Source organism: Xenopus laevis, chromosome 5L (genome assembly GCF_017654675.1).
Source record: "Xenopus laevis strain J_2021 chromosome 5L, Xenopus_laevis_v10.1, whole genome shotgun sequence".
Lineage (NCBI taxonomy): Eukaryota > Metazoa > Chordata > Amphibia > Anura > Pipidae > Xenopus > Xenopus laevis.
In genome coordinates, this window is record NC_054379.1 from 157,887,442 (window position 1) to 157,905,068 (window position 17,627).

General features: G+C 44.2%; 1 protein-coding gene across 1 annotated transcript in view; it reads left to right on the top strand.

Moving 5' to 3' along the window:
- Positions 1–367: 367 nt before the first annotated feature.
- Positions 368–17,627, top strand: part of ptchd4.L (patched domain containing 4 L homeolog) — a 65,790-nt gene continuing 48,530 nt past the window's right edge. Inside the window, exon 1 of the mRNA XM_018264057.2 lies at positions 368–1,663. Within this exon, the coding sequence (XP_018119546.1) occupies positions 1,112–1,663 (552 nt within the window). The 5' untranslated portion in view covers positions 368–1,111. The remainder of the gene's footprint in view (positions 1,664–17,627) is intronic.

Below are 17,627 nucleotides of genomic sequence, written 5' to 3' on the forward strand. Positions count from 1 at the left end.
GCCTGGCTCCCCCCCCCCCCAGCATTGTGCCCTAGACACATGCCTACTCTGCCTACCACTTGGCCTGGCCCTGTGTGTAAGTGAGTGTGTGTGTTTATGTGAGTGTGTGTGTAAATAAGTGAGTGTGTGTTTGAGAGTGAGTAAATGAGTGAGTGTGTAAATAAGTGTGAGTGAGTGTGCAATTGAGTGAGCGTGTGAGTGAGCATGTAAATAAGTGAGTTTGAGTGTGTGTGATTAAGCGTGCAATCTAGTGAGTGTGAGTGTGTAAATGAGTGAGTGTGTAAGCAGTGTATGTATGTGTAAGTGAGTAAATAATTAAGTGTGAGTAAGTGAGTGTGTAAATAAGTGAGTTTGTGTTTGAGTGTGTGTGAGCGTGCAATCTAGTGAGTGAGTGTGTAAATGAGTGTGAGTGTGTGAGTGAGGGCAGATAAATGAGTATCCAGAGGTTGGGGGGAGCAGTTCTGCAGCAAACACATCGCTATGGCCATTGCCTGAGCTGAGCAGGGGTTTCCCAGTGTGAGTGTGTGAATAGAAACACCAGCAGCCCTCACATAAGACCCTCCCTCGTTGCTTTTCCACTGCAGTCAAATGGACTTAACGTGTCGGCTGCTTCCCCCGGGCTCGGGCTCTTCTGGTTCTCTACTGGTTCTGTACTGGTCCTGTACTGGTTCTGGCGAGGAGCGGAGGCAGCGGCCGGGTCGGGGTCGCGTTGAGATTATTCATCCGCTTCTTGCTGCGCCCGGAACGCTACAGCGGGAATGAGACGCCTGATCATGCGACTGTCGCTACTGCTGCCATAGAGAGAGGGGGAGACTAACAGGTAACTCGTGCGACTGCAGCAGGCGGCGGTGAGAGGGGCACTGACAGAAGAAGCAGCAGAGGAAGAAGCAGCCCCCCCGGATCAGTCAGGCTTTGGTGCAACTTGCTGCAGTGAATATCCAGTGTATACAGTCTATAGGGTAGAGTTTAGTGACTGAGCGGCTGTCACATGGGCTCATTATCAGGGGCAGCTGCAGCGCCGGGCTGAGCACATTAGGAGATGATTGTGAGATTAGGAAATGATTAAGGGATTAGGAGATTGAGATGATTGAGGGATTAGGAGATTAGGAGAATGCTGCGGCAGGTGATTCACACAGGGCTCAAGTCTTCTTGCTACAAACTGGGCTTATTCGTCAGCCGCCACCCGGTCTTCTTCCTCACTCTCCCCGCGGTTCTCACCCTCATCTTCGGCTTCAGCTTCCTGAGTCGCTACAAGACCGACCGGGACCTGGAAGCGCTGCTCGCCCCGAGCCACAGTCTGGCCAAGATAGAGCGGAGTCTGGCCGGCAGTCTCTTCCCCCTGGAGCAGTCCAAGAAGCGCCTCTACTCCGACCTGCACACGCCCGGCAGGTATGGCCGAGTCATCTTCCTCTCTCAGCCCGGGGGCAACGTCCTGCTGCAGGCGGAGCTCATTCTCCTCATCCACCGGGCGGTGCTGGACATGAAGGTGAATCACCGGGGCTACAACTACTCCTTCTCCCATGTGTGTCTGATCAGGACTGAGGATAAACGCTGCGTGTTGGATGAGATTATCTCTGTACTGGAGGAGATCAGACTCACTGGCCCCAACAACAAGACTTCTGCCCCCAAACTGCAACTCACCTACCCCTCCACTAAACTAAAGGTAAGTGCCCCCTGCCTGCACTCTTTGCTGCTCCTGGGGTACAATTGTATCATGCCTTTGTCTTTAACTCACTCTGCACAAAGGCACAACTGTGCCCATAACATCGCTATTTACAATAAATGTTACACTGTGTCCTGCTCATATATATATATATACATACATACACACAGGTATGGGACCTGTTATCCAGAATGCTCAAACCTGGGGTTTTCAGGATAACAGAGCATCCCGTAATTTGGATCTTCATACATTAAGTCTACTAGAAAATCATATAAAAATTAAATAAACCCAATAGGCTGGTTTTGCTTCCAATAAGGATTAATTATATCTTAGTTGGGATCAAGAACAAGGTACAGGTTTGGGACCTATTTGCCAGAATGCTTATGACCTGGAGCTTTCCAGATAAAGGATCTTTCTGTAATTTGGATCTTCATACATTAAGTCTACTAGAAAATCATGTAAACATTAAATAAACCCAATAGGCTGGTTTTGCTTCCAATAAGGATTAATTATATCTTAATTGGGATCAAGTACAATGTCCCACACCTATATATATATATCTATATATATATATATATATATATATATATATATATATATATATATATATACTATATATATATACATACATATAAGTGAGCCAGGCTTTGGTTACTTCAAGTCCTGGGCCGAATACAACATATAAATTCTTACAAAGGACCCACACTCCGAGGTCAGTGAAATATTATTGTTTATTCATGCTCGTGCATCCAATGTTTTGGCTCTAGTTAGGGCCTTTATCAAGGATAACTGGAGTGCAGGTCATTTGAAAGAATTTATATATAGTGTGTGTACAGTAAGACAAGATTGTGTCAGCAGAAGTGATGGGCAAATTTGTCCTGTTTTGCTTCCAAGAAAAATTTCCGAAACCCGAATTTGGACGTCAGCATCAATTCGCGGGTGTCAGAATTGACACTAGCGACAATTTTGATGCCAATGACAATTTGACGTGCGCCTATTTTGCATTGAAGTCAATAGGCGAAAGTCAATTATCGCCGGCGTCAGAATTGTCGTAGGCGTCAACATTTTTTGACACAAGTGAATTTTCGCCAGCGAATTTATTCGTCAGCAGCCAAAATGCAGAAATTTGCCTGCCAAATAAATTCGCTCATCACTAGTCAGCATCTGTAAATGTGGGTTAGTGTGTATAGTAAGGCAAGATGGTGTCAAGCGAAGGAGATGTCATTTTTGTAACAGAGTTTATAGTAAGGAGAGATGGGAGAAAGGACTGTAATTGTTGTCTGGTTTCTCCTGATGGTGTCAGGGGAATGGAACTGTGGAATAGTGTGTATAATAAGGCAAGAATAGTGTGAGTGGAGGGGCATAGAACTTTGGATAATGTGAATAGTAAGGCAGCATGGTGTTGGGGAAGAGGCTGGACCTGTGATATAATATGTATAATAAGGCAAGGATTGTGTGAGTGGAAGGGGCTGTAACTGTGGATAATGTGAATAGTAAGGCAAACTGGTGTCAGGGGAAGCGGTTGGAATTGTGTGTATACAGAGATGAGAGTTTTAGGAGCTGACAATTTGAGGAGGTGTGTGACTGTGTAGTAAAGCAAGGTGGTTTCACATGGGCCGTACAAGTTGGGGAGTGTGAATAATAAAGCCATTTACACTGGGTTGTTGTGTTTTTTTTCTGGTGCTTGCACAGTATTTAGGCGGCACTGGGATCATAATGTATACTGTATATACATAATGTATAATATATATATAATATATATATCACATCTGGTAGGATCCTGTTGCCTGTCCTGAAACTATTGTTTATTCATACCCTAATTCGTATGCCCATGTTACAGCTCAGGAGCTTCACGTATAGAATATAATAATGGCACCAGAGGGCTGTGTATGTATCATATCTCTCTGACCAGTCTCTTGTTACAGGGTCCTCTGCACCCAACAATGTCCCTTTCATCTCTACATCTTGGGAAACTTCCAATTTCTAACCCATTTTAGCTTTCCACTTGAGCTTCACAGTTCCACTTATCAGTCATGTCTGAAGCTGATACTCTAAGCTCCTGAGTGATATCTCTCTAGAACGGGAATCACTTCTCATAAGTCACACGCTGAACAATGAGCCACACGCTGAACAATGAGCCACACGCTGAACAATGAGCCACACGCTGAACAATGAGCCACACGCTGAACAATGAGCCACACGCTGAACAATGAGCCACACGCTGAACAATGAGCCACACGCTGAACAATGAGCCACACGCTGAACAATGAGCCACACACTGCTTTGCTAAGGAATCCTGGCTCAGTGTCACTGCCACTATAGGTGCAAAATAGTGATAGACTAATCTGTCCCGTTTCGCTTCGCTGAGAAATTGGTTAATCTCCAGAAAAATTTGTGAAACGTATTGAAGTCGATGGGTGTCAAATTTATTTTGACGCGCAACAATTTTGACACGAGTGACTCTTATGTCTAAATGTATTAAAGTCAATGGGCATCCGAATAATTTTGATGTGTGAGACAATTTTGATGAGCGCAAATTTTCCCGCGGCAACATTTGCCGTTGGTGGAATCCTGAAATTCGCTGCAAATCCATGCCGAGCAAATAAAATCACCCGTCACTAGTGCCAAACTAATGCCCAATGGAAAAAGCTCCTACTTGCCCTATGGTTGTAAAGAAGAGATACAATCCTGATATTGGCTGTGTAGTTTATCTCACTGGTATCTACCAATCCCAAGAGCTTACTATCTAAAAGGTTGGCAGTACTGCCCATCACCCTTCCATGCCTGGCACTTGGCAGATGCTCAAATGTCCATAGTACATAGGAAGCAAAAGTGCAAACTGGTGTTAGTGCAACTATTACGTTTATTGTCCCAATATATGTCACACGGGGTGCAAAGGTTTGCATTGATGCCTGGGTTCAGCACTGCTTTCAGAGAAGGTGGCTGGTACGTAGCATATGGGTGCCCACTGGTAACACAGACTAGGCAGCATTAGGGGTCACAAGGTGCACAGGAGCCTTGAACTTTTACACCTGAAGTACAGGACTGGTTGTAATTGCCAGAGGCACACTTGGCCCCTTGTGGATTATTAAAATGGTAGAATGAAGGCATTGCCCCAATTACAGCTGGTCTGTCCATGGGCACTTGTACCCACAGTTATATTAAATTAACTGTCAGATGTCAAATTGTAGGCCGTTTAGTAAATGTAGTGTATGTACCTGTGACCGACCAGGATAATACTTATGACTCCTGTGCAATTAGCAGAGTGCAAATGGGCTCAATATGCAAAGGGAGTCAATGGCAGATGTAAAATTCAAGACTCCCTTGTCTTGTACGTGTTGTGCATCAAGCTCCTCGTTCACATTATTAGGTGCTAGTGATTGGCAAATCTGTCCCATTTTGCTTTGAAATTAGCAAAACTCTGGAAAAATTGGCAAAACAAATTACGAAAACGCATTGAAGTCAATGGGCGACAAAATTATTTTGGCCACACACGACTCTTTTTTGTCCAAATGCATTAAAGTCAACGGGTGTCTGAACAGTTTTTTTTGTCGCAGCAAGTTTCCCACGGCTAATTTTCGTGGCAGTTTCACAAAAACATTCACCGTCTGTAAAATCTGGAAATTCGCCCATCACTATAAGGGCAGAGACACAGGCTCAGATTCGGGGAGATTAATTGCCCCTGTGACAAATCTCCTCTCCTTTAGGGTGACTGATCTCCCTGGACTGCCTCCCCGCCAGCTAGAATGTAAATCAACAGTGGGATGGCACTCTGAGCGCTTAGTTTTGCCTCACGAGGAAACCGCATTTTACATCCCAGCCGGCAGGAAGGCAGTTCGGGAGGTTAGTCGCCCTGAAGAATAGGAGGTTTGTCGCTGGGTGACTAATCTCCTCGAATCTCGAATCTGCCCTTAGGTGCCAATGGTGAGTGGTGCAAGAAAACCTAGGCACAACTGCTTATTTGTATTGTACATATAATTGGAAGTACTGAAGATGGCTCAATTTTTAGCGGGCAAAACGCTGAATGAAATGTAACTTTGTATTCTGTGAGTTTAGTCATTCTGTTGATCCATTAGTACAGGGCTGTCCAACTGGTGGCCCTCCGCTTGAAAGTCTGCGTGCTGTGTCTGTTTACCATGTGTAATTAGGTATCAGTACAAAGATTAACTGGCCCCTGCATTGTTTAAACCTCAAATTCAGACTGTAATCCCCTGTATTATCGACACATGTAATCCCCTGTATTGTTCACACTTGTGACACCTCTATTGTACACATCCTAAAACCTGTACTGTTCACTCCTGAGATCCAGACTGAAACTGCCCACATTGTTCACCTTTTCACAACTTCAAAATGCTAATGGGGCACCAGCACTGTGTTACTAGTGTGTGTAGTACATCTGAGTGGTCCTGATGGGTTTCCCTGTCTCCTGCTCTGTTCTGCCCTATGCTCCCTGTGTGTGTCATACTCTTGTCTGCCCCATGCTCCCTGTGTGTGTCATACTCTGTCTGCCCCATGCTCCCTGTTTGCACTATGCTCTGCCTGCCCCATGCTCCATAAGTGTGCCATACTCTGCCTGTCCTATTCTCCATGGATGTGCCAAACTCTGTGTGTGCCTTCCCCATGCTACCCGTGTGTGCCATACTCTGTCTGCCCTATGCTCCTTGTGTGTGTCATACTCTGCCTTCCCTATGCTCCCTGTGTGTGTCATACTCTGCCTTCCCTATGCTCCCTGTGTGTGTCATTCTCTGTCTGCCCTATGCTCCCTGTGTGTGTGTGTCATACTCTGCCTGCCCTATGCTCCCTGTGTGTGTCATACTCTGCCCTCCCTATGCTCCCTGTGTGTGTGTCATACTCTGCCTGCCCTATGCTCCCTGTGTGTGTCATACTCTGCCTGTCCTATGCTCCCTGTGTGTGTGTGCCATACTCTGCCTTCCCTATGCTCCCTGTGTGTGTCATTCTCTGTCTGCCCTATGCTCCCTGTGTGTGTCATTCTCTGTCTGCCCTATGCTCCATGTGTGTGTCATACTCCTCCTGCCCTATGCTCCCTGTGTGTGTCATACTCTGCCTGCCCTATGCTCCCTGTGTGTGCCATACTCTGTCTGCCCTATGCTCCCTGTGTGTGTCATACTCTGCCTGCCCTATGCTCCATGTGTGTGTCATACTCTGCCTGCCCTATGCTCCCTGTGTGTGCCATACTCTGTCTGCCCTATGCTCCCTGTGTGTGTCATACTCTGCCTGTCCTATGCTCCCTGTGTGTGTGTGCCATACTCTGCCTTCCCTATGCTCCCTGTGTGTGTCATTCTCTGTCTGCCCTATGCTCCCTGTGTGTGTCATTCTCTGTCTGCCCTATGCTCCCTGTGTGTGTCATTCTCTGTCTGCCCTATGCTCCCTGTGTGTGTCATTCTCTGTCTGCCCTATGCTCCATGTGTGTGCCATACTCTGCCTTCCCTATGCTCCCTGTGTGTGTCATTCTCTGTCTGCCCTATGCTCCCTGTGTGTGTCATTCTCTGTCTGCCCTATGCTCCATGTGTGTGTCATACTCTGCCTGCCCTATGCTCCCTGTGTGTGTCATACTCTGTCTGCCCTATGCTCCCTGTGTGTGTCATACTCTGCCTTCTCCAAGCTCCCTGTGTGTGTCATAGTCTGCCTGCCTGTGAAACATAAGCCTGGTATTTTTTCTGGGGGTTTATCATTTGAAAATTATTGTTAGGGGCCCCTAAGGTGTTTATATTTTTATATAATTATTTATATAATTATTCATTTATAATTGTAAGATACAATAGCATACAAAGTAATCTGTTACATATGTGTTTCTGTTAATACAATGTAGAATCCATCTTAAAACAATTTCACCATAGTTTAAGTTTTCAACATTGCCCCTAAGATGTTTAATCATGTGCTGGGGGTACTGTGTTATCCACAGGGGAGGAGGAGGTATATGGATTTAGGGGTATGTCTTAATATGACTTAACTTTTTTCACATATGAGTGATCTCCCTGCAGTGAGGGAAAATATATCTAATATATTTGTTTGGCAGTACCCCCTCCCGAGCCCGCTCTTTGTTCATCTTACAAGTAAAAAAAAATATTTGTGGAGATGGATAGGTAACCATGACGACTGCAAGCCTACTTGCATTTGTGTGATGCCCATGTCTTGCCCGCACCTGCAAACTGCCATTGGCACGAAAATCTCCTAGAAAAAGAGTAAATCTGCAGTATTTCGATGAGTTATGTTTCTCTAGCGCAGAAAACACACAGACATTCACAGATGAAAAGATTCCTCTACTTTCCGGAATCATTAAATGTTATTTGTTGGATTATAATGGTACCAGCACGTTGGTGTAATCTGGCGTCTTGCTGCTCATTAATCACAACATGGCACAGCTGTTGGGGAAATCTGGGGGGGTTGCAGTTAAGCAGAGTCTGGGGAGAGTACAAGTTGTTGATGTATAGTATGGGATAGTGTTATGTTCATATAAAGCTAAAGGGAGAACTAACTAATGTATACAGGTATGGGATCCATTATCCGGAAACCTATTAGCTCTGAATTGCGGAAAGGCCGTCTGCCATAGACTCCATTTTATCCAAATAATTCACATTTTTAAATATGATTTCCTTTTACTCTGTAATAATAAAACCGTAGCTTGTACTTGATCCCAACTAAGATATAATTAATCCTTATTGGAGGCAAAATCAGACTATTGGGTTTATTTAATTTTTATATCATTTATTTAATCAACTTAAGATATGGAGATCCAAATTACTAAAAGATCCCATATCCGGAAAACCCCAGGTCCCGAGCATTCTGGCTAACAGGTCCCATACCTGCATATATTTATACACTGCACAAGCCTATTTTGCCAATCCCTTATCCGGAAACCCGATATCCAGAAAGCTCAGAATTACGGAAGGGCTGTCTCCCATAGACTCCATTTTATCCAAATAATCCACATTTTTAAAAATGATTTACCTTTTCTCCGTAATAATAAAACAGTAGCTTGTACTTGATCCCAACTAAGATATCATTAATGCTTATTGGAAGCAAAACCAGCCTGTTGGGTTTATTTAATGTTTAAATGAATTTCTAGTAGATTTAAGGCACGAAGACCCAAATTACGGAAAGATCCGTTATCCGGAAAACCCCAGGTCCCGAGCATTCTGGATAACCGGTCCCATACCTGTACCAGCCTTGCCTGTCCTGCCTGTTCTGCAGCATTTAGTGGATATTGCTTCTGAATAGCGATGGACGAATTTCTCCCGATTTGACCCGATCAACTTTTCGGACTTTTTCGCCGGTGAATTTTCAAGTTTCTCAAATGTATTCGCCGACGGTGAAACACGGAGATTCGCGCCAGATTAATTTATTCGCCCGTCACTACTGCTGAAAGTAACATCAGGCCTTCCTAGAGGCCACTGACCCCAGCACCCTAGTAGTGATGCTATTCAACTTAAAAAAAAAAAAAAAGTGAGCATATTCAGGCTTAGGGACAGATTTATAAAAATAGGTGCCAAATTGCACAAGCGGAGTTCCTAGAGGTAAGCAATTATCAATATGTGCTGAATAATATGGTAGTAGACGGAGAAAGCAATATGTACATGGGTACAATATAGCTTCTATGTTCATAAATCAGCACCTTGAAATATTAGTACAGGTATGGGACCTATTATCCAGAATGCTCGGGACCTGGGGCTTTCCGGATAACGGGTCTTTCCATAATTTGGATCTTCCCACCTTAAGTCGACTAGAAAATCATGTAAACATTAAATACACCCAATGGGCTGGTTTTGCTTCCAATAAGGATTAATTATATCTTATTTGGGATCAAGTACAAGGTACTGTTTTATTATTACAGAGAAAAAGGAAATCATTTTTTAAAATTTGGATTATTTGATTATAATGGAGTTTATGGGAGATGGGCTTTCCGTAATTTGGATCTTCATGCCTTAAGTCAGTGATCCCCAACCAGTAGCTCGCGAGCAACATGTTGCTCTCCAACCCCTTGGATGTTGCTCCCAGTGGCCTCAAAGCAAGAGCTTATTTTTGAATTCCAGTCTTAGAGACAAGTTTTGGTTGTATAAAAATCAGGTGTACTGCCAAACAGAGCCTCAATGTAGGTTGACAATCCACATAGGGGCTACAAAATGGCCAATCACAGCACTTATTTGGCACCCCAAGAACATTTTTCATGCTAGCGTTGCTCCCCAACTCCTTGTACTTCTGAATGTTGCTCACGGGTTCAAAAGGTTGGGGATCCCTGCCTTAAGTCTACTAGAAAATCATATAAACATTAAATAAACCCAATAGGCTGGTTTTGCTTCCAATAAGGATTAATTATATCTTATTTGGGATCAAGTACAAGGTACTGTTTTATTATTACAGAGAAAAAGGAAATCATTTTTTAAAATTTGGATTATTTGATTATAATGGAGTGTATGGGAGATGGGCTTTCTGGATATGGGTTTCCGGATAACGGATCCCATACCTGTATTGTCAAGGGGAACGGGCAACTGGTGGGGTTCTTGTCTGGTTCTGAAAAAAGGAAAAGGACAATTTGTTGCTGCTGATATAGAGGAATGTTAATTTCATCATATTAATTATGTGATGCTGAAACATTTAGAAGTTTGTGTTAAGCTGGCCACATATGGGCAGATAGAAGCTGCTGCTGTATGGGGGAGGACTTGCTCCACTGAAATCTGTCTGAAAATGGCCAAATGCAGGTATGGAAATCACATCAGTGTGTTAATGCAGTGCTGTTTGTTCCAATCCTTGTCCCATGGGCAGTGTTGAACTGGGTTGTCTGGGGCCCATGGGCTGCAACTCCAGTTGTGAGATCCTCCACATATCAATCCTGAAGCAAACACCCCCCTATCACGTACCTATTACTTCATCCTTGTGGCCACACCATGTACAGCCATCTTCATTCTAGGTTTAGACCAACTTGGAGGTTAACTATCAATAACCTGTACCTTGTGTACCGAAATAAGAAGATAACCAGTTCATTTTATAAAGCACATGCAACACAATTTATGTTCTGCCAAGTCTATATACTCCAAAATATTCATATATAGTGATGAGTGAATCTGTCCCATTTTGCTTCGTCAAAAAATTCGCGAAACTCTGAAAAAATACGCAATACGGCAAAAAATGCATTGAAGTCAATGGGCATCAAAATAATTTTAAAACGTGATAATTTGGATGTGAGCGACAATTTTTATACACGTGACTCTTTTGTCCAAATGCATTAAAGTCAATGGCTTCCGAATAATTCTGACGAGCGACAATTTTGATGGGCAATGATATTTTTGACGCAGCAAATTTTCCACTGCAAATTTTCGAGAAAACATTTGCAGTCGGCGAAGTGTGGAAATTTGCCGCAAATCCAAGCCTAGCAAATAAATTTGCCAATCACTATTCATATATATTATAAATAACAAAAGAGACTAAGCGTGCCTGGGTCCAGGAATCCATAGCAACAAGACAGGTGACAAGTAAATGCTGCTTTGGGAAATTAATAAACACCTATGAACTGCCTGGGTATAAAAAGAAAAGGAAATATATAAGGAAATAATATATTTCTGATTTTCTCAGATTCACTTTCATCTGGAATGGTGCCTATGGATTTGAGAAAAGCTGATGTCATTTCAATATTTAAAAAGGGATTACGATCTCAGCCTGGCAATTATAGGCCAGTAAGTTTGACATCTGTGGTGGGCAAATTATTTGAAGGCTTGTTAAGGGATCACATTCAAAATGTTGTCCTAGTGAATGGCATTATGAGCAGCAATCAGTAAGGCTTTATGAAGGATAGGTCATGTCAGACTAATTTGATTGCATTTTATGATGAGGTAAGTAAGATGCTGGACAGTGGGGGGGGCAGTAGATGTGATCTATTTGGATTTTGCCAAATACGTGGCCCACAAACAACTGCTTTCTAAACGAAGGTCTGTTGGGTTTAAAGGAGAAGGAAACCCCCTGGGTCGCAAAACCCCTCCCCCTCCCGTGTGTTGCCCACCTTCCCTCCTCCCCCCCGGCCTACCTGTCCCCCTGGGCAAATGCCCCTAACTTGTTTCTCACCCCTCTGCGCAGGTCCTGTCCACGGAGTTCACAGTCGCCATCTTCTCCCACGTGCGTCTTCTTCTGCTTTGACCGGCGTCTTCTGGCGCATGAACATTTACCGGTACGGCTTTACTGCGCATGCGCCGAATGTCACAAAGTGAAATCGGAAAACTTTGTGACATTCGGCGCAGTAGAGCCATACCGGTAAATGTTCCTACTGCACATGCGCCAGAAGACGCCGGTCAAAGCAGGAAGAAGACGCGCGTGGGAGAAGATGGCGACTGTGAACTCCGTGGACAGGACCTGCGCAGAGGGGTGAGTAACAAAGTTAGGGGCATTTGCCCAGGGGACAGGTAGGCCAGGGGGGAGGAGGGAGGGTGGGCAACACAGGGGCGGGGGAGGGTTTTTTCGCCCAGGGGGTTTCCTTCTCCTTTAATGAAGTCGTTTGCACATGGATAGGAAACTGGCTACAGGATCGGGTATAGAGGGTGGTTGTTAATGGGACATTCTCTACTTGGAGTAAGGTTCTTAGTGGGGTCCCTCAGGGCTCGGTATTGGGGGAGGGGATTGTAAGTAATGTATCAGTGTTTGCAGATGACACAAAACTATCCAGCCCAATTAATTCCATCCAGGATGTGGCACTTGCAACAGGATCTTGACAAACTGGCAATCTGGGCAGCTAAGTGGCAAATGAGATTCAATGTTGATAAATGTAAAGTCATGCACCTGGGATGTAAAAATATCCACTTTTATCCTTAATGGGACTGCACTAGGCAAATCCATAATGGAAAGGACCTTGGAGTCCTTGTAGATGATAAACTTGGCTGTAGCAAGCAATGCCAGTCAGCAGCATCAAGGGCAAATAAGGTCTTGAGCTGTATTAAAAGGGGCAGAGAGTCACGGGAGGAGGGGGTCATTCTTCCACTGTATAGAGCACTTGTAAGGCCACATCTAGAATATGCCGTACAGTTTTGTCTCCATCACTCAAACAGGACATTATTGATTTAGAGAGGGTACAGAAAAGGGCAAATTGGGGATGTTCACGCTTGAGAAAAGGCACTTAAGGGGAGATATGATAACTATGTATAAATATATAAGGGAATCATATAATCTCTCTAATGCTTTATTTACCAGTAGATACAAGGTCATCCATTCAGATTAGAAGAATAGAGCTTCCGCCTAAATATTGGGAAGGGGTTTGTTACAGTGAGAGCTGTGAAGATGTGGAATTGTCTCCCTGAATCAGTGGTACAGGCTGATACATTAGATAGGTATAAGAAGGGGTTGGATGGTGTTTAGCAAGTGAGGGAATACAGGGATATGGGAGATAACTCATAGTACAAGTTGATCCAGGGACTGGTCCCATTGCCATTTTGGAGTCAGGAAGGAATATTTCCCCCTCTGAGGCAAATTGGAGAGGGTTTTTTTTTTTGCCTTCCTCTGGATCAACTGGCAGGCAGGTTAAAAAAAGTTAAAAGGTTGAACTTGATGGAGGTGTGTCATTTTTTCAACCTCAACTCACTATGTTACTATCAAATGCCAATGTGTTAGGCACCCCCCCCCCCAGGGATCCCTTATGGCTATTGTGCACTGTGCGAATATGCAGTAGAGTGAAAAAGCTAGCTTTGGACAGGTATACTTGTCTCCCCAGAGACAAAACCAGGATTTCGACACAGATAGGATTATCTGTCTTGTTTTCCGTTTCCTTTTACAACTACTAAAGACTCCCCAAAGACATATTGGTTAAATATCCTTCTCTTGTCCAAGTGCAAACACTCTCAAGCAAGTCCGTACATAGCGTATTTGTACTGCAAGGCTTTAAAGCTGCCATTTCACTTGAAAATGTTCCTACTATAGACATTTATGATTAGGTTTTGAGCCCAGGTATTATAAGTCTAAGTCTGGAAGCTGAGAGCAGCACATAGAAGCGTTCAGCTGGAGTTCTCATTAGATAGGGATCAACTTCTAATCTAGATCTACAGGGAGACTGAGAAGTAAAATGTTCCTACTTAACCATGATTAAAAGCTAAACAATTATTAAAGCTAAAAAAAGCTGTATTGGATCTTGTTGAGTGTCAGTGGCACTGCACATGCTCGGTGTGCTCTGGGCTGTTGTTGACAAGCTAAGCTTAGGGGCTGGTTAAAATAATCAAAATATTAGCATGGAGAGAGGTCACATACTGTATGTCCTATAAACTTTTGCCATCAGGGGAGTAGCTGCAGAGGAAGCAGACGCTGCATTTGCAGGGGTCCCAGGAATGTAGAAGGCTAAGTAAGGCCTTAATTAATGGGTACCTTCAATATATTTGGCTATTAACAATGTTGGGGCCCAAATTAAATTTGCTGTGGTGCCCAGTAACATCTAGTTACACCACTGTCTGCCATGTTTGTCTGTAGCCGCCCATTGGTCAAGCTTTCTGGCAAGTGAGATGATTATCAAACACAACATCTTGTGTTAGTATGAGACAGACAGTGGTATTCTAAGACAATCTGCAATTGGTCTTCACTTTCTAAATTTTTAATAGTTTTTGATCTGTTGTCAGCTCCTGCGCCTCCACGTCTTGCAGTTCTACTCTGTATCCCCTGTGCTTTCTGCATTACTCTAATCAGACTGTCATTCCTCGTCTCATTTTGGCAGGCAGAGGCGTAAGCTAAGGAGAAGCTAAATAGAAATGATATTGGCTCCCCTGGCTTTTAACTTATGGCAGGTCTGCTCTGCCAGGCACAAAAAAGAAGAGCTTAGAATTGACCCTATTAAATGTTTATACCCAGCAAGAGAGAGCCTGACTGCCCTATGTGTCCTTGTCTTCATGTCTGGAGGTTGGGTGGAGACAGGATTAACTTTGGGGTAAATGGTATCATCCACTTTGCTTAGTGACAGGTAACCGGAGAGTATTTCGGCATCTCAGAAAGTGGCACCAGAAAAAGCAAAGTTAGAAAATAGAGCAGATTGTATGAACTGAACCAAGATAACAACAGGGTCACAGAGGAGAAGGGAATACAGATTGCCCACGATTGATTGAGTCAAAGGCTGCAGAGATAGCAAAAATGATGATTTGGGAGCAATGACCCCAATGACGTAGATTTGTTTCGCTCGTCTGGTGAGTGTTATGGTTGGAAGAAGCACAGCAGGGCGACAAGCTAAGGAGGCAGCAGGATGATGATAATTTGATGATATCTCAGAGAACGGACCAAAGACCATTATTTCTGAGAAGAGGAGACATGAGCACTTGTGAGGCTGAGGGTGGACTAAACCTGTTAAAAAGGGACTTGGGTAAAGCGCAAATAACTATAACCGAATGCTGCACGGGAGTACATGGGTAAGTACAGTGCAGAGGGAATACTGTGTAATAGATACAGGCGGAGGCACTGGGATTGGTGTATTTGGCTCTTATAGATAGATCAAGGACCATCCATCATAGAAGTAGAAATAGATCAGGGCCACAATAAAAAATTATTGCTACTTAGCATGGTCCCCCCCAGGCAGACAAAGGACCCCGGATTGGACATCACCATGTCTCTGAGGAAGTGCCGGGAGATCCCGGCAAGAAACGCGTAAGTCAGCCCAGCATACCCACCGCTAGATTTCCCCCTCTGTGTTTGTTTCAATAAAGCCGACAATTCAACACGAACGCTTGTGTCCTCACATGGTGTCCCGGATCAGTGCCTAGAACGTGAGAGTATCGTTTTATCTGCATTGGACATCACCATGTCCCTGATAGTGGCCCTGAGATAAATGCTGATAGATAGAGAAAGAGCTTGTTAGGCGGGTTCGGGACGGCTTCCACATGTCTTCGGGCCGCTGGGGTTTGTGCTGTACTTTAGCCTCCGTTCACCTCGATTCGCCCCACTCCTTTTGTGGTCTTCTTCTGCCCCACTTCCACCTCTACGCACCTCAATTTATATAGTCCCACAGGCCCCGCCCCCGTGGGTGTGGGTATATAAAGAGGGGAACGCGCATGGTTATATGCAGGTGGAGGAGAAGCAGGTCGGGTACGCGAGTTTTGCTCGACCCGCACATCACTAGCATATTAAGGTTGCCATCTGTCCGGATTTCACTCGGGCAGCCCAGTTTTTGGAAGGGCTGCCTGGGTGAAAAATTAGGAAATCCAGACAGGACATTGAAGTGAATGACATGGCGATTAACCAATCGCTGATCGCCACATCATCCGTCCCATCCATGATGTCACCCATCCCGCCTCCCCACGTCATCTGCCCTGCCCCCTATGTCATGGCCCACCCCCTACATCATCGGCCCGCCCCTGCCCCTTTTCGCCAAAAAAAAAAAGTGGCAACCCCAAAGTAAATAGATATCAAGAGTAGCCACAGAAGTAGAAGTACTTAGCAGGGTCCCACCCCAGGCAGCCAAAGGACCCCTGACTGGACTCCCTGATGTTCCAATGCTGGTGGCCCTGTGATACAGTATATAGACCAGGGGTCAGCAACCTTTACTATCAAAAGAGCCATTTTGCCCCCTTTTCCACTAAAGAAAAATAGTCTGGAGCCACAAAACATAACACCACTTATAAACTTTTAAAAGTTTTAACCTTTTTTAAATTTTAACCGTTACAACAACAGAATACAACAAATAGAAGTGCAGTGTGCATGTGTAGGCCTACTTTGAAATAAATTAAACACTGAATAGCCCTATCAAATGCGAGTGTTCTCATCTGTTTAATGTGACTTTTGTTTCTGAAGCTCCATGCTGATCTTCCCTCTCTTGTCTTGAGGGTGTGACCACAGTAAGGACCATGAGGAATCATCTTGCCGCGGCTCAATCTTGCCTGTCACTCCTGGGACGTCTATACAGCCCTCGCGCCTGCTGGCGGCTTCCTGAGTGTGCGACCGCGGTAAGCTAACCGCGGTCGCGCACTCAAGAAGCCGCCAGCAGGTGTGGGCTGTGTGGGCAAAGCCGCCATACTGAGCCACAGCGAGCAGGATGAAGAGCTGCATGAGGCTCCGGAGCCGCGGGTTGCCTACCCCTGATATAGACAGACAAACAGATAGAGGCACTATTTCATTAAATAATGTGAATATTTAATGATGCAGGTGCTGTTTGAGCAGCTGACTAATTTTTTCTATTCAGACCCTCCCCTATTCATATTCCAGTCTCTTATTCAAATCAGTGCATGATTGCTAGGGGAATAGACCCTAGCAACCAGATTGCTGAAATTGCAAACTGTAGAGCTGCTCAATAAAAAGCTAAATAGCTCAAAAAAACTCATAAAAAATTAAAACCAACTGCAAATATCCGAACAACCCCTTTAAAGAGAAGCAGGTTTTTATTGGCTACTGTAACTCCCTGAATATGTGTACTTTTCCTTCATTACATATTGGGCTCTGTCAGACCAATAACTGATTTTGTAAAATTAAACACTCTTTCACAACCTGACATTCTACACTTGTCTACACTATTCTGCCTTGCTTCCTAAATTGTCTCCTTTGCTTCAGCTGCACCTTCTCCAATATTGTATGTGAAGCAGAAATTACTTTTAAAGTACTGGCTGTGGATCCTGCATGAATATGCTAATGAGATTCTGAATGGGCCTTGAAAGTAAAAACACGTAGAAGTGATTTATCATCATCCAATTGTTTCCAATAAATAACAAGTGTATGGGGTGAAGTGAAAAAACGACACAAATCTGAGTTTTCATCTGAGGGAAATGACGCTTTATTGTATCCGCATAGGGAGAGAGAGATTAATATCACGAGGACCCATATTAAGCTGAGCAGGAGGAAAATAAAGAATATTTGATTGACCAGCAGCAACAGTATCAAGTAGTTCATATGCATAACAAATTGTCAGGTGGACTATGCAGTAGAAAAGGTATTCTGCATCTTGAATGTATATGAATACAAGTGATGGGCGAATATGTCCCGTTTCGCTTTGCCGAAAAATTTGCGAAAT